Source organism: Microtus oregoni, unplaced genomic scaffold (assembly GCF_018167655.1).
Source record: "Microtus oregoni isolate MIOR12 unplaced genomic scaffold, Mior012 000001F_ref0000356, whole genome shotgun sequence".
NCBI lineage: Eukaryota > Metazoa > Chordata > Mammalia > Rodentia > Cricetidae > Microtus > Microtus oregoni.
The window spans coordinates 73,042,560-73,059,075 of record NW_024543060.1 but is presented as its reverse complement, the minus strand read 5'-3'; the positions used below and the strand labels follow the sequence as shown (position 1 = coordinate 73,059,075).

The 16,516-nt window shown below is 42.0% G+C and overlaps 1 protein-coding gene across 6 annotated transcripts in view; it reads right to left on the bottom strand.

The window, feature by feature from the left end:
* Positions 1–16,516, bottom strand: part of Nav3 (neuron navigator 3) — a 709,344-nt gene that overhangs the window by 127,677 nt on the left and 565,151 nt on the right. For 5 of the 6 annotated variants that reach the window (XM_041665541.1, XM_041665547.1, XM_041665565.1 and 2 more), the window contains 2 exons: positions 5,021–5,129; positions 3,834–4,217 (listed from right to left, as the gene is read on the bottom strand). In XM_041665541.1, coding sequence (XP_041521475.1) covers positions 3,834–4,217; positions 5,021–5,129 — 493 coding nt within the window. Of the gene's footprint in view, positions 1–3,833; positions 4,218–5,020; positions 5,130–12,581; positions 12,740–16,516 lie in introns of those variants that run through there. The other variant, XM_041665582.1, reaches the window with a different exon arrangement.

Below are 16,516 nucleotides of genomic sequence, written 5' to 3'. Positions count from 1 at the left end.
ACTTAAATGGAATTTGGTCACCTGTTCAGAACTATTTCTCACTGTGATATCTAAAGATAATGTCAATTTCTACTCAATTAAAACATGTAACTTTTCTCTTAAATTTTCTTTTGTTGCTTCATAAATGTACTTTTCCAACTCATTATAAGTAAGAGTTCTTCCTCTGACTAATTCCTAATTACTGACAGCTTCGCATTCCCGAGTGTGTGAAGTAATTTCAAAAGGAGAAGTGTGAGATAAGGAAGCCTCTGCATGCTTCAACCAATTTTGAATTCTGAGAATACCAACTATGTAATTTTATCATTCCTATTCAGAGTACATGGAAAATGCAGCTCCATTCTCATTTGCAATGACCTTGTAAACAGAGTCAGTTTGTTTGTTTCCCAACCGCCCAGACCCAAATAATCACACAGAAACTATATTAATTACAACACTGTTTGGCTGATTTCTCAGGTGTATTTCTAGCTAACTCCTACATCTTAAATTAACCCATTTCTATTATTTTATATTTTAACCACAAGGCTCGTGGTTTGTTACTTCTTCCTTCTTGGGCAGCTACATAGTGTCTCCTTGACTTCCCCCCCTTTCCCCCCCCCCTCTCTCTCTTCCAGCCATAGGCCAAAGCAGCTTTATTCATTAACCAATAAAAGCAACATAAATACAGAAGGACCTCCTACATCAGACCTCATGGCATTCACAGAAAAGCTAAATAAAGCATTTCTTTAAATATTTAAACAATAACTGCCTGTTAAGCTTTTTGTTCCTTTAATCAGTAAACCATGCTTTTAAAATTGTGAAGAGCAAGCAAGTCTGTGATTCATTTTATTTTTCAATAAGGTGTAGCCATAGCTTTCACATCAAATTAAAACATTCTTGGACCACCTCTGATCTCATGTCCTCCACATTTCCATTCAACACTGAGATAGCAACAGTGGCTTACTATATACTCTGGAAAGTGGTTTTCCACGCATTGTTCTCCAATCAGCCTCTAGCTGAGACCAGCCTCATTTCCTGCAGAGAACAGAACTCTGCTGTATTTTAAAAGTCAGTCTCTATGTACGCTATGTCACAAAAGAAGTTTCAAACTCTAATTATAATTATAATATGATTATGTATTATAATATATCATAAGAAAATGATTCTTCTAATCATAGGCAAGAGAAAAACAATATCTTTCAGTGAGATTTGATACAATTTTCATTCATAAAACATGTAGATCACTGATGCACATATAATAGACTTCCTATGAAAGACTGGTGGAGACGAAATGAAAGAGACCAGAAGTCTGAATTGAGCTCCAAATGAAAAAGGAAACAAGTCAAGTAAGACAAAAGATCTGAAAACATTGCTTTCCCTCAGTAGGCAACTCAGTAGGGGTGACAGCCAGCTGTTATCAAAACAGTTTCCTTGTTCTCTAAGGCACACAGCTGAGCCATGTTTCCTTGCCTCTTGCAGGTAGCTGTGGCTCTAAAGGTCTTCTGGGCATGAGTGTAAGCGGAAAGGAACTGCAAAACATCCAGGGCTGAGGAAGACAAATTATTCTCCCGCTGTGCTTTCTTCATCACCATTGCTGTTTGTCAATTTAATGGTGATGATCAGGGTGATATTGGAAACCCGATTAGATAAGAGCAGAATTATCAAAATTCTAATTCTCTAAATAATTTGGGCTGACATTCCTCACGTGATGATCAGAAACATCAGGGACAGAGCTTGCAAGATAACTCAGTGATTGCATTTGCTGCTGAAGCCTGAGAACCTGACTTGGGTTACCTGGACTCACTTTGGGGGCAGGAATAAACCTGATTCCTATGAGTTGTCCTCTGACAACTACATGTGTACCATCACATGTGTTAACACACACACACACACACAGAGAGAGAAAGAGAAAATTAGTAAGTGAAATGTATTGAGAGAAAACACCAGGACCATCTGACACGAAACAGAAATGAGCTTCTTTGCCGCAGGCTTAAGATTTTTGAGACTTGTCAAAATAAAAAGAAGTATTAGCTAGCATATTTAGATGTCCGGAAAATAAAGGCTTGTTCGGTGGGTTGGGATGTTTATAATAGCTATCATAGGCAGAACTCGGGGGTGTATGTGCATCTATGCACATATGTAGATTTGTGTATAAATATACATGCATACTGTAAGCTCATTAAAAAAAAACCGAGTGCTCAAAACTGTAATTGCAAGTGTACAAGCATGGGGTTTCCCATATTGTATTTATTAATTCTCTCTGCCTCTGTGTGTGTATGTGTGTGTGTGTGTGTGTGTGCACATTTCATAGCATATGTGTGGACATCAGAATACAATCTCTGGTATATTCTCTTCTTTACCAAGACACCACGCATTGAAATCCACCACAGTTTGGTGGAAGGTGCTTTTCCTGCTAAGCATTCTCATCTGCCCAGGATTAGTTTTAACAGAAATGTCCTATTGATTCCAAAGCTCATCATCCTATACCTAAACCAAGTTGTTCAAGGTGTTGCCCAAACACCTTAAGAATTTTAGATCACAAACTATATTTTTTGGAATGTAATAGGAAAAAGAAGAAAAGATCACACTATTTTAAAGTCTGAAAACATCAACAAAGAATAAATCAATCTATCTAAACTATCAACTCTGGTACTGTAGAGACAGCTCAAAGGGTAAAGGCATCCGCTGTCAAACCCGAATTTAGATCCTTGGTCCCCACATGATGGGAGGACATAACCGACCGCTGCGAGTTGTCCTGTGAACTCCACATGTTCACCATTTCACACATGAGCCCACACACAGACACACAAAACAGAAACACACAAAACGCAATCAAAACTTCAAAAACCCTTTGACTCTGAAATGATTCCCCCTGCAATCAGACTGGAAGCTCTTGATTGAACAATGCCACAAAGTACTTATTCCTCACGGCAGTGTGAGCCACCCAGACCCAAACCAGAAATACAAGCAGTTCGTCACAACTCCTGTCTCCTTCTCATACCCTAAGTAACTATGAAATCTGTTACTTAGGAACACATAAGACTATTATGAAAGCTACTAAGGCCATATCTAATTCTCTAGACCAGGCTTTCCCACCCTTTCTAATGCTATGACCCATTAATACAGGGTCTCATGCTGTAGCTACTTCCAATTGCAACATTATTTTCATTGCTACTTCATGACTGTACGTTTGCTAGTTTGTGAATCATAATGTAAATATGTTTTCAATGGTTTCAGACAACCCTTGTGAAAGAGTTGATTGAACCCCATAGGGGTCGTGTCTTACAGGTTGAGAACCACTTCTCTAGACAAACAGCAGAAAAACTTAATGACTGATCAAAGGAATCTTTGAATTTTGAAGGAAAATAGATGGAGCTAGAAAACATTATTTTGAGTGAGGCAACCCAGACACAGAAAGACAATTATCACATGTACTCACTCATAAGCAGTGTTTAAACATAAAGCAAAGAAAACCAGCCTAAAAACCACAATCCCAGAGAATTTAGACAACAATGAGGACACTAAAAGAAACTCACATAGATTTAATCTACATGAAAAGTAGAAAAAGGCAAGATCTCCTGAGTAAATTGGGAGCATGGGGACCTTGGTGGAGGGCTGAACGGGGAGGGGAGAGGCAGGGAGGGGAGTAGAGAAGAAAATGTAGAGCTCAATAAAAATATAAAAAGAGAAACCTTCAGTATTTTTGCTTTCTACAAAGGAGCAGAAGAGGTCCTGACACATCATAAATCATCTCAGAGTATTAATGACCTAGGTATCATCTATGTCCCCTTCCCAGCTAACATATCCTCACACACCCCTCCTGGGCAATAATGTTTGCCATCCTGAGGGCCACTTACCCACTGTTGATGTCATCAGCTCTCAGACTCTTCCCAAGGATGTCTCCGTCACTCATGTACCCACCAACATCCACTTCCGAAGACACGTCCAGGTCACTGCTTGCTTTCTCGCTCATATCTGTTTGTGACATGTTTCCCAGACGGGAGACAGCGGCTCGGCGGAGAGGTGTTGTATACATGAACCTGGAGGGGTCTGTGTGGATGAACCGGCTGGTACCGCTTCGAGGGTATCCAGCGCCCATGGAGGGGGCATCTCCAGCCTGAAGACGAGGACATGCCTGACCCAGTCTCCAGGTCATGGGAGTAGGTCGGCTTGTCAGGTTGGGGATGGTCCTTCCATTTACTTCAGTTGTCACGGTAGTATCAAATGTTGTCTCCAGGGTGCTGTCAAAAAAAAAAAAATGAAGAGCTAACTAGACATTGGTTCACTAAGACCAAGATTCAAGGTGACAGAAAAGGCTAGAGTTGAGTGACTCTGGCTAGAAGCTCATCGCTCTTATGAATGTGAATGGTGCTCGGGTTCATTTTATGATCCCAATCGTCTCTGCAGATGTCAAAATGTAGGAAGTCACTCTGATTCAAAGTGATTGCTTTCCAAAGAGAGGCTGCCAGTACATTTTAGACTAACCAAGTATTGTTTCACTCTTGAAAAGTAAAATGCAGAATTTCACCCATCTTAAGATTCTCAGAAGCAGGGCGGTGGTGGTGCACGCCTTTAACCCAGCACTTGGGAGGCTGAGGCAGGCGGATCTCTGTGAGTTCGAGGCCAGCCGGGTCTACAAGAGCTAGTTCCAGGACAGGCACCAAAAACTACCGAGAAACCCTGTCTCGAAAAAATCAAAAAAAAAAAAAACCCAACCAAACAAACAAAGATTCTCAGGCCCATGCAAGAATTCTGCTGCAGGCATGCTTGCGTGGATCCCTGGGAAGCCCTCTTCTAGCAATCTCACTAGAAACATTTGTTGTTGAATAGCTAATTCAGACTAACAACAAAGTTCGATTGGAGACAAGATAGAAGAGTAAAGTACCTGACATCTCTCAGCTTAAGGATTAATGAAACTGATCGCCATGTACTGAGGAAGAAAACAGTAAACAACACCAAATTTCTTCTCTGCATCCTAAGAGGAATCAACTGTTGCATTATAGTTTTTCCTTATCCCTCCAAAGATAGGTAGAAGTTCTAGTACCTGTGACTTATCTGGGTCCCACGAAGACTGGACATGGTCTCTTCCAAGTTCTGTCTCAGGTCCGCTATGTTCTTGACTGTGCGCATTCTTCTTGTTTCAGGGTCTTCACCTGGAAACGAGCATAAGACATTCACTGTGGATGGCATGGTCTGTGCAAGGACAGATGTTTACACATATGAGCAATATAAGCCCCTCTACTTTAAAACAAAATGACAGGTAGAAAATTCCAGATAACTCTTGTCATCTAAAAATTGTAATTCATTTTTACAACCACAACACATTTAGTATCACAAATAAAAATTCTGAAGTTTTAAAACTACAATAATACTCATAAGTCTATGATCATAGTCATTACAACATTTTAGACAATTAGAAATCCAGTGTACAGTACTTCCAGCCGTTGGAGTGAATTTTAAAGTTTAAAATTATTTGGATATTCTGATTTTAACAATTAACCATTTCCTTCCCTTCCCTTCCTTCCTTCCTTCCTTCCTTTCTTTCTTTTTTTTTTCCAATAGGATTTTTCTGTAGCTTTGGAGCCTGTCCTAGAACTAGCTCTTTTAGACCAGGCTGAACTCACAGAGATCCACCTGCTTCTGCCTCCCAAGTGCTGGGATTAAAGGTTTGAGCCACCACTGCCTGGCAATTACCCATTTTCAAGCACATCTGGAGTAGCTGAGATGCACTTCCTTACCTAGCATTATACATGCACAGTAAAGAATGCTGACACACCTTTTCTCACAGAAATTTCTCTGTTTGTCTTCTTAGACTCATGGAACAAGATTCACAACACTCATTTTTCGTTAATTCTATATTTTGCTTAGGAAACCAAAATGTCCACTTGGAGACGTCACCGATCAAGCATAGCCAAAGGTATTCAAACCTAACCACATCTTTCTAATCCGCATGGAACAAGAAGTTCTGATCATGTGGTAACCACAGGCAGTCCGCATGAACAGCCATCTTTTGGGTACAAAACAGTCATTAAACAATGTTTATAGTTACAAATTTGCAGAGGAAGGATAATGGGTATACTATAGTGACAGAACAAGTTTGCACTCCCACCAGCAGTAGGTGAGTGCTCTCCTTTCTCCACATCCTTACTAGCATGAGCTGTCATTTGTCTTATTGATATGAGCCACTCTTATCGATATAAGAATGAAATATGATCTACTTCCCTTAGCCAAGAGGACAACTATATGTTTTTCCTTGGGTTCACCTTCTTACTTAGCTTCTTTAGGTTCACCTCTTGTAGACTCCGTGGTCCTTATTTATGGCTAGAAACCAATTATGAGTGAGTACATCCCATATTCATCTTTTTGGGTCTGGGACACCTCACTCAGAATAGTGTTTTCTATTTCCATCCATTTGCATGCAAAATTCGAGAAGTCATTGTTTTTTACCGCAGCGTAGTACTCTAGCGTGTATATATTCCATACTTTCTTCATCCATTCTTCCATTGAAGGGCATCTAGGTTGTTTCCAGGTTCTGGCTATTACAAATAATACTGCTATGAACATAGTTGAACAAATGCTTTTGTCATTTGATAAAGCATCTCTTGGGTATATTCCCAAGAGTGGTATTGCTGGGTCCAGGGGTAAGTTGATCCCGAATTTCCTGAGAAACCGAAACACTGACTTCCACAGTGGTTGCACAAGATTGCATTCCCACCAGCAATGGATGAGGGTACCCGTTCCTCCACAGCCTCTCCAGCAAAGGTTATCCTTGGTGGTTTTGACTTTAGCCATTCTGACAGGTGTAAGATGATATCTCAAAGTTGTTTTGATTTGCATTTCCCTGATTGCTAAGGAAGATGAGCACGACCTTAAGTGTCTTTTGGCCATTTGAACTTCTTCTGTTGAGAATTCTCTGTTCAGTTCAGTGCCCCATTTTTTAATTGGGTTAATTAGCATTTTAAAGTCTAGTTTCTTGAGTTCTCTATATATTTTGGAGATCAGACCTTTGTCTGTTGTGGGGTTGGTGAAAATCTTCTCCCAGTCAGTAGGTTGCCTTTGTGTCTTAGTGACCATGTCCTTTCCTTTACAGAAGCTTCTCAGTTTAAGTAGGTCCCATTTATTCAATGTTGCCCTTAATGTCTGTGCTTCTGGGGTTATGGGATCTTGGGGATGGGGTGGGATGGGGGTAAAGGGAGATGGGAAGAGAAAAGGTAGAAGGGAAGGAGGGGGGACCTGGGAAACAGGAGAATTGGGATAAAGGAAAGGTGGATAGGGGAGCACGGAACCACAATTCTTAGTTAAGGGAGCCAGTTTAGGGTGGGCAAGAGACTTGACCCTAGAGGGGCTCCCTAGTGCCCAAGATGAGGTTCCCAGTTAGTTCCTTGGGCAGCTGAGGATTGGGAAACTGAAATGACCCTATCCTAGAGCAATACTGACGAATATCTTGCATATCATCATAGAATCTTCATCTGGTGATGGATAGAGTTAGAGACAGAGACCCACACAGGAGCACTGGACTGAGCTCCCAAGGTCCCAAGGAGGAGCAGAAGGAGGGAGAACATGAGCAAAGAATTCGGGACCACGAGGCGTACATCCACCCACTGAGACAGTGGAGCTGATCTACGGGGAGCTCACCAAGGCCAGCTGGACTGTGACCGAAAAAGCATGGGATAAAACCGGACTCTCTGAACATGGCGAACAATGAGGGCTGATGAGACACCAAGGACAATGGCAGGGGGTTTTGATCCTACTTAATGTGCTGGCTTTGTGGGAGCCTAGCCAGTTTGGATGTTCACCTTCCTAGATATGGACGGAGGGGGGAGGACCTAGGACTTGCCACAGGGCAGGGAACCCGGACTGCTCTTTGGACTGGAGAGGGAGGGGGGAGAGGAGTGGGGGGAGGGGGAGAAGGGTGGGAGGAGGGGGAGAAGGGTGGGAGGAGGGGGAGAAGGGTGGGAGGAGGGGATGGGAAATGGGAGGCTGGGAGGAGGTGGAAACTTGTTTTTTGTTTATGTTTTTATTCTTCTTTTCGCAATAAAAAAAAGAATGAAATATGAAAGTAGTTTTGATTTTTTCTCATGACTAAGGAGCAGTGTTGGATGGGTGGGGGGAGTTTAGGAGAGATCTGAGAGGAGATAGGAGAGGGAAAACAGTGGTCAGAATGTATTGTGTAAGTTTTCAATTTAATAACAGAGAGAGATAAGGAAAGGAGAGAGCAAAGAAGAAAAGAACTAGAATGAATGGACTAATAGGGAAAAGTGAAGGAGAGAAGTGGGAGGAGCAACAAATGAGAGAGTATAGCAAGAGAATCAAAGGGAAGTGGGAAGAAGAGAACTGCATTATGAAAATGATCATGCAGATAAGTCAAAATCCATCACACACACACACACACACACACACACATGCACATTCTGTTTTAACATTCTAGGTCCCAGTCATTTTACTGATATACTTCCTTAGGATTCAGACCAAATTTCAAAAAAAAAAATGTACACAGATAAATTTTGTCTCTTTAATTACAGTTGTAGAGTTGATGGGGGGGGTGCAGAAACCCATCTATGGGAATGACCTGTGACTCCCAGGGGACAGGAACATCTATTTCACCTGCATCTGCAACACTGAAAAACTCTCTACCTCTCTCCTCCCAACATTCCCGGGGTCTGATGATGAATATATTTTTGAGGAATGAACCAAACTATCTCTTGAAAGCTCTACTCGGTGGATCCAAAGACTCTGAGAGCAATTGAACAAACTTACACTATCCCGAGGCAGCCCTCAAATCATGAACGACTACTGCTGTTTCCTTTACCATCTGTCTCAGGCACACATTACCACTTTGTTCACTACCCCTCAGCCTGGATGTCAGCCCACACAGCCCCTATTCTGCTGCCAGTGGGCAAACTTGTTGCCGCTCATTTACAAATGATCTGTACAGTTAAATTACAACTAACAGCAGCATTATTATTCCAAATTGAGCTTATATTATATTGCTTCGCTAAAAGAAACATACTTTAAGAAACAGAAAAAAAAAGTAAGACAGGACTCATAAATGTGGCAAAAAAAAATGTTCCCACATGAATCTGAACTATGCTATCTCTAATCCCATAAATTAACATTCTCAGAAACTAGGTCTGTTTCTAAGACCCAAGATGCCAACCATATCCTCTCTAGAAATGACACGCATGATCCCCATTAATGTGATATAGTGTGGTTGAGAAGTGGCCACTGAGATATTCCCTTTCCTCTTCTAAGTAATGTGCTACAACTATGGGGAATAAAAAAAAGGGGGGGGTGCTTGCAAAGAAAAATGTAAAGAGCGATGAAAGAATATAGTTATAGGCAAAGGAAAGGCAGAAGCAGCAGAGTGGGAGAAAAACAGTGAGGAAGTTTAAAGATGAAGAGACACTGGAGACTACAGGAGGGGGACAGATGTGTGGCCGCCACCCGGGGAGAGCAGGCACCAAGCACTGTCTTGAAAAATGTTTGTGGGCTATATCAGTACCTGTTACCCATCCCTGACCCAATTGCAGTCAGGCTGTATCCTAACCACTTGTCAGATAGACCAGTATTGGAATGGATATTTAAGTTATTGCCCATATATTTTAGTAATAATTTTAAGACCTATTACTGTCACAGGTTGCTTCTCTGAATGTTTTCCCTATCTATATACTTTTGGTTGTCCAAAAGGAGTGTTTGATTCAAGGACCCTTCCAGGTGAATTTTGGGGCTTGTTTATGTGTTTCTCTCAAGTATCAGAACTGCATTATTTCCCTTCCTCCCTCTTTTGATTTTATCCTAATGAGATTCACACATGACACCATGCCACTCATGGCAATCAGACAGATGGATCTCTGCCCTCCAACACTTACACACCACACCATCTTTGCTGCCTCATTCATTGCATGAAGGATACCAAGCAAAGCAAAATGCATTGCTTAAATAATTTCAGTGGCCCATGAAAGGCAAGATAAAAACTAAGTGTGTTTATAATTCCCGGGGGGAGTGGTTGCACAGTCTGGAATGCCCTTCAAAGTGATATTCAAATGTAGGAGAGTGGAAAGACCCAATAAAAGGATGCATGCATCTAACTGTTTAGCAAATAAAGAAAAGTTAAAAGAACAATACAGATGCAAAGCTTACTTAAACATTAAAGTGCTTCATTTCTTCCCATTGACCTAATCTCAAACCCAACTATTATTCCCAAGGGAGTCTTCTCATCTTTGCCGATCACTGTGGCAGGGACTTCCATGCATTTTTTAAGATGATATATTCTCTAATCTACTTGAATTCTCAATCTGGCACAAAATGCTCTCCAACAGCTTCCAGGACAGCAGGCTCAATGTAAATAAAACTGAGCATTTAATTTGGGTGGTGTGCCCTTGCTGTGCATGATACGTATTATAATTAACATTGTCACACTACCATCTTTTAATGGAAATCAACTGGTATATGTGTGAAATCTAATTTTATAACTAGATTCTTCATAAATTCATTCTTTATACATTGTTATTGAAAGGCTATTTTTTGAAAAGTAACCCTATGTTTGTGAATGACCCTACCCATGATTTTTAGATTAAAAACTTCAAACTTATCTTTATAATGTTGACATTTAGGAGGTTACAAAAATATGGTTGGTGGTCACAGAGTGGCATTTTAAAAACTGTCCTACACATTTCAAGCACAGATCCATGCCAATTCTAATGTATTAGGATACTCAATAGTAAAAAGTTGAACTCATGAAACCTTGGCCAGAGCTAACTTATGAGAGGCCATTTTGAGTCAGAGGCAGAACCTTATCAAGAATGCAGCAGAAATTTCATAAATTTCAAACAACACAATCTAGGGAATTTCCCTCTCACACCTGATATGGAAATACGATTATTCACATCAGAACTGTATGAATGTGAACCTCCTTCCTTGCTTGCATTTTTGTGTGCTGGCACCAGTGGGTGGGAGGGGCAACCCTTATGGAGAATAAGCACGTGAATGTGATTAGCAAGATCTCAGTTCAAAAATGCAGCATGGCTTAGACACTTCTATTGGGAGCCTGTTCCATGACAGCAATGATCCAGGTTATTTATGCACAACAAGCAAGATTTCATATTTATATCCAACCACATCTTGCAATAATTTAACACAGCAACCCCCAAATACTGCCTGGGGATTGCACTCTGCTCACATCATTGAAAATACTAACATGAAAGGTACTTAGAACAAGATGAATGCTACAATTTTACAAGCCAAAGAAGAATATTGTTTGATTCGACAGTTCCAGAGGATCAAAAAGAGATCGGAAAATAGAGCAAGAGACACGAGGACTGAGACTTCCTCTGGTCTTTGTACTATGCAGAGCTTTCTTTATGAGAAACAGCCCATCACCCTAACCAGACAATAATGTAGAAATACACCTCTGGCATCTGAGTCCTAGGAGGATGCAGAGTCAGAAATTACTATTCTCCAAACAGTGGAATCGTTACTCTTTGGAAGCCAAACTGACATGAAAAATTGAGCCATATTTTGCCTCAGCGGTCTCTCTAAACTTTCCCATTCCAAACCTGTTCCCTAAAACATCACAGGCAACCTCATTGAACACCTTGTCATAGGACATTCACAATGAGAATAAAAACAAACCTGCACTTAGCACCATCTGGGTGTGGGAAACAAAGAGATCACCAGGCAGGGGTAGTTCTTTTCAACTTACAGGACACCATAGGAAGTCCTTTCTGCAAATCTGCACTGACAGAAACGATGATGTGCTCTGTGGCTTCATGTTTAGGGAGTTTTGAGGAGACTACATGATGAAAATATATGTCCATGGGAAACCGGATGTAGAGAGATTAGATATGGACATTTCTTTAGGTACCCTTGTAAGGTAAGTGACAAGGGTGGCATTTCAAGTTTCACCACAGAACCCCTCATATCTAGTTGAAGATAATGTCACTGAATGTTGAGGCATTAAAGGGGCCCAGTTTGTAGAGTATGAAACAGTTAATGGTCAATCCCCTGGTTTACTTGTAACATCAATATACAGGAACAGCTCTTCCCAGACACCAGAGGAAAGAAAGGAAGGAAGAGAGGAAGGAAGTAAGTAAGGAAGGAAGCAAGGGAAGGAGGGAGGGAGGGAGGGAGGGAGGGAAGGAGGGAAGGAGGGAAGGAGGGAGGGAGGAAACCAAGGCATGGCTAGAGAGCTCAGGCCTCTGCATTCAGAGTGCTTGAAACATCAAAGAAGGGCAACCATCTATTTAGGTAACTCCAAAGCAGCACACGAAAGCATACAGAAAATGTACACAGGAGACCCTTCCATCTTCATTACACATGTAAGATAAGGTCACCTTGAGAGAAGTTAAACAAGACTCCGTAAATGACTAAGTGGATAGCATGCTGACCTTTAGGACTCCCTAGACTCCCCGTCAGCGATAACCTCAGCTGAGACTATTTACTTTTCCCGGTTAAATTTCAAAACAGGTACTCACAGTTCCGTTGGACAAGGAGAATCGTTTCAAGAAAGAAGAAAAATCAAAATTCTGAGCACATATATTTCATAAGGAATTAGACTAGAAAAATGGAAGACTCCCATGAATCCCTCCTCAGCAGCCTGGACTCACCTAGTAAGTCAGTGTAAAGTGCCTGCTCCAGGTCACCCAGCATGGTGAGGATCACATCCTCATCCAGGTGAGCGGTCCCTTCCCGCAGGCAGCTTTCGCCCTCCTCGGCTGCCCAACTTCGGCTTATGCTGCTTGGCTTGGAGGGCCCGTTTTCATCTTCGGACCTGCTGTCTTCATCACTGTCCCCTTCCAACCCTCTCCTTGCGGCCCAGTCCTCCAAGTCATCAGCACAGGACTGACTGCCTCCTGCAGGCAAGAGGCTCCAGGCTCCTGAGCTGCTGCCATGGTACAGGGACTGCACGGACCTAGAGAGAAACCTGGAGAGTGAGCCTCTCTCTGCATAGCTGGCTTCTCTCTGGCTAGCCTTGGCAGCGTTTCCAAACCAGTTGGAGATGCGCACAGTGGGTCTCCTCTCTCCCTCGCTGGTCAGGGAAAGGTTGGTCAGCGACTTTTGTTTCTGAAGGCAAGCTCCCTTTCTCTTGACTTCTTTACCCCGGAACACAGAGAGCTCCGCTGACTGCTGCATGATCCTCCCGCTTTTCTCTCTTCAATCGGACTTCATATTGTCTTTTGCCGCTCCAATTGTAACTGTCCCCCACCCCACCCTACCCCACCCCTTTTTTTGGTTTTAATTAGCACGTGCACTTCAACAAAAGCTCAGGCTCAGACATTCACAGGAGATTGCCGAGACGGGGTAGACACAATCATTTTCCCACAGCTGAGCACGCCACATCGCTTCACTGATCGGCAGTACTTACAAACATTTTGCGTAAATATGTCTTAAGCAGAAAAAGAGTTCACGGAAAGACTCTGCTCCAGCTGAAAAGTAGCGCAGAAGCCAACTACGTTTTCCCGTCTTCATCCAATCGTGTGTCTCAGCAGGATGGTGTGTCCACATTTCCCTCTAATGCTTCTGTGTTCCGAAACGCAAGGTGGTGAAGCGTCGCTGGATGTCTCTGGGTCCCGCCCCACACCCCTGCTTCTCACTAGCCCTTCCCTAATCCAGGTCTGCAAGCTGACACAGTGCAGTAAGTACGGCTTCCGCAGCAGAGCCCAGGGACAGCAGAAACGAAGCTCCGGAGCCCAGCCCTGCTTGAGCCTCTGTCGTATTTTAGTATTCCACCTGCATCCTCAGATCTATGGTTCTCCCTTGCTGCTGCAGTGGATGCTGCTGGCTGCCATGGCAGCAAACACCCTGCTAAATTAAAACAGAGGCACGGCAGCAGCTGGCCAAGCGAGAATGCCACAGGTTTCCGAGCCAAGCGAGAGGCTATAGGAGGATCCTCTGCAATTCTAAAAGACTCTCAGCCTCTCAGCCACCCCAGCCGCCCACACGGGAGCACACATGCTCTCTCACACACTCTTGCACAGCGTGCTCTTCCTGATTCCGAGAAAGACAGGCTAATTCTCTATAGCTGCAGGCAGCTGAAGCAGGCGGATCTGTCTTCTGAATGTCGGGATCCGTGCTGTAAAAGCACAAATCAAATTCAAGAGCTTTGTAAAGGACCTAAAAACTGGAGCCCGAATCTCTCTCCCCTCTGGCAGGTAATGTTTTGAAGGGAAAGCTCTCATCCTGCCTTTTAAAATCTTGAGATAATGCTTAAGAACAAGTTTAAATTCTTAAGATAATGAATAAAATTCTAACGTGATAATGAAAATCAAGACTTCTTCCTTATTTCCTTCAAAAACATAGCGGAAACAGCAACAACAACAAAAAATTTTAGTCAAAGCATTGTTACTCACAGCACAGACCAAAAAAGTTTATAGCCCAGTGCAGACATAACAGGGTGTGAAGTAAAATACACAAAGTACATTATTGTTATATACCAAGCAGTATCTTAAGTCAACCCATAAGCCTAGTGCAGTATAATTAATTCCTAATATTACATATATTGATGAATGCAGAAAACTTAAAATATAAGTATCTTATTTATAATCTCATAGTGTGTGTGTGTGTGTGTGTGTGTGTGTGTGTGTGTGTGTGTATACCATACTATTAGGATGCAATCCTGATTTTTAGGAAAATTTATTTTTGCGAATATGTGGTCTATCAGAAATCACGCATCACGTGGACGGTGAAGAAGGGTATTAAAGAACAAAATTTCTAAAGAATTTTATGTTCCCAAATATCACATGCTAAAAAGGGGGAGGGGAAAATAATTCAACAAGATAGTCACTGTATCAGTCAAATTGCATGTAAGTCTTGATCATCTTTGGAGATGGCAAGTGACATGAGCTGTGAGTTCCCATTTTCACTTATAAACCTCGGTGGGGAAAAATGTCTTCTTCACTAGCTAGATAAAACAGCACAGTAATATGCCATGCTTATTCTGTTTCACATGATGACAACGTTCCTGGGAAAGGTAATGCCGGCTCGTGGTCTCACTCAGTGCAGACTGTCCTTCAGTCCATGTCACCAGTATGCACGATTAGATGTGAAGAACCAACTGCTACCAAAATGATGCCATCAACCAGGAGTTGGCTGTGGATGCTGATTCTCAATTCTCACACCTTAGAAACTGTGTGCATGCAATATATGTTTAAATAAAACTAATGCACATAAATGGTCTCTGAAGTACAACACTTAGGCTTCAAAAACAACTTCTTTTTCAAAAACCACGTGTGTCTCCAGACGACCAGAACACAGTGCAGTTCTCAAGACGCAAACATTCTGTTTCTGTGCTCCATGTAACATATACATTGCTTGACATATGGAAATGTACCCTTAGGCCTCACTGATTCACAACATGGAAAACCCTAACATTTTATAGGTCAAAGAATTGAACTTCTGCGTGTATACATGAAAACGGTAATTAGACCCTTCCCTTTCAAGAGGGTGTTTATATGCCAATCACCTTAAACAGTGGTTTTCCAGTTTTTGCTAAGAACCATTAGGAGGACTCATTAAAGTCCCATTTGCAAGGCACCGGGCCCGCAACTGTTCATTTTGTAGGTCTGAGAAGGTCATGACATTGCTTTTCTAATCTTTTCCCCAAGTACTGCTGGCTCTGGGACCCTGCTTTTGTGAACCGTGCAGCTGAGGTTAGTGGTTTCTAACGGAAGATGACTTTTGTTCCCTAGGAGACATTTGTGATTCCAATGGGAGAGGGTAACATCTGAGGGCCAATGATGTTGTTAAACATCTTACGCTGACAGGTTCAGAGCCCACAAAAAGGAATTATGCCCCCTCTAATGTCAGTGGTGTCAAGGTTAAGAAGCATGGCTCAAAGTGCCTTTCAAACTAACATTTCTCTTTCCAGACACTAATATGCACCCTGTACCGGTTAACAGCTCCTGCTTAGGTATATTTTTCTCTCAGACCCATGACAAGACCACCGCCTGGCACATAATGCTCTTATGACAGAGAGCAGAGATGTGTACTCTAAACAGGGGATCTCACCGTTTCTGTTCAAGAGTGGACTCCTGTCATTTTTCTACTTGCATTTAATTTATCAAATCAAATTGCACGTTCCATCATAATTTTCCTGGCCCAGAAATACAGCACTCTCCTCACAGGGTGAAGACAGCAAAAGTGGGCTAAAGTCAATGAAATCGAAGAAGGAAGAAACCGCAGACAAACATCACCAATAATTTTGGAAACATATTCCAACAAAGGAAACACCAAATGGGGGGTTGCCATGTTTTGTATTTATTTAAAGGTTTTACAACAAGCTTGTAATTTCAGTAGTTTTGCCCCTGGAACTACTAGATGTAAATTTACCCTGACAACTCTAGGGAGTCCACTTACATCACGACAGGCATCCATCCCTGCTTTGTTGAGTGTGAATAACAAAGGCTATTTTTATTTATGTGGACTTACACAGAGAAATGCATGTTATACACGGTGGAGGAAAAGCTTCCACACAAAGAGAATAAAAACAGTGAACTGCAGAAAGGTGATTCATTCTAAATTTTATCCATATATAAAATAAAAT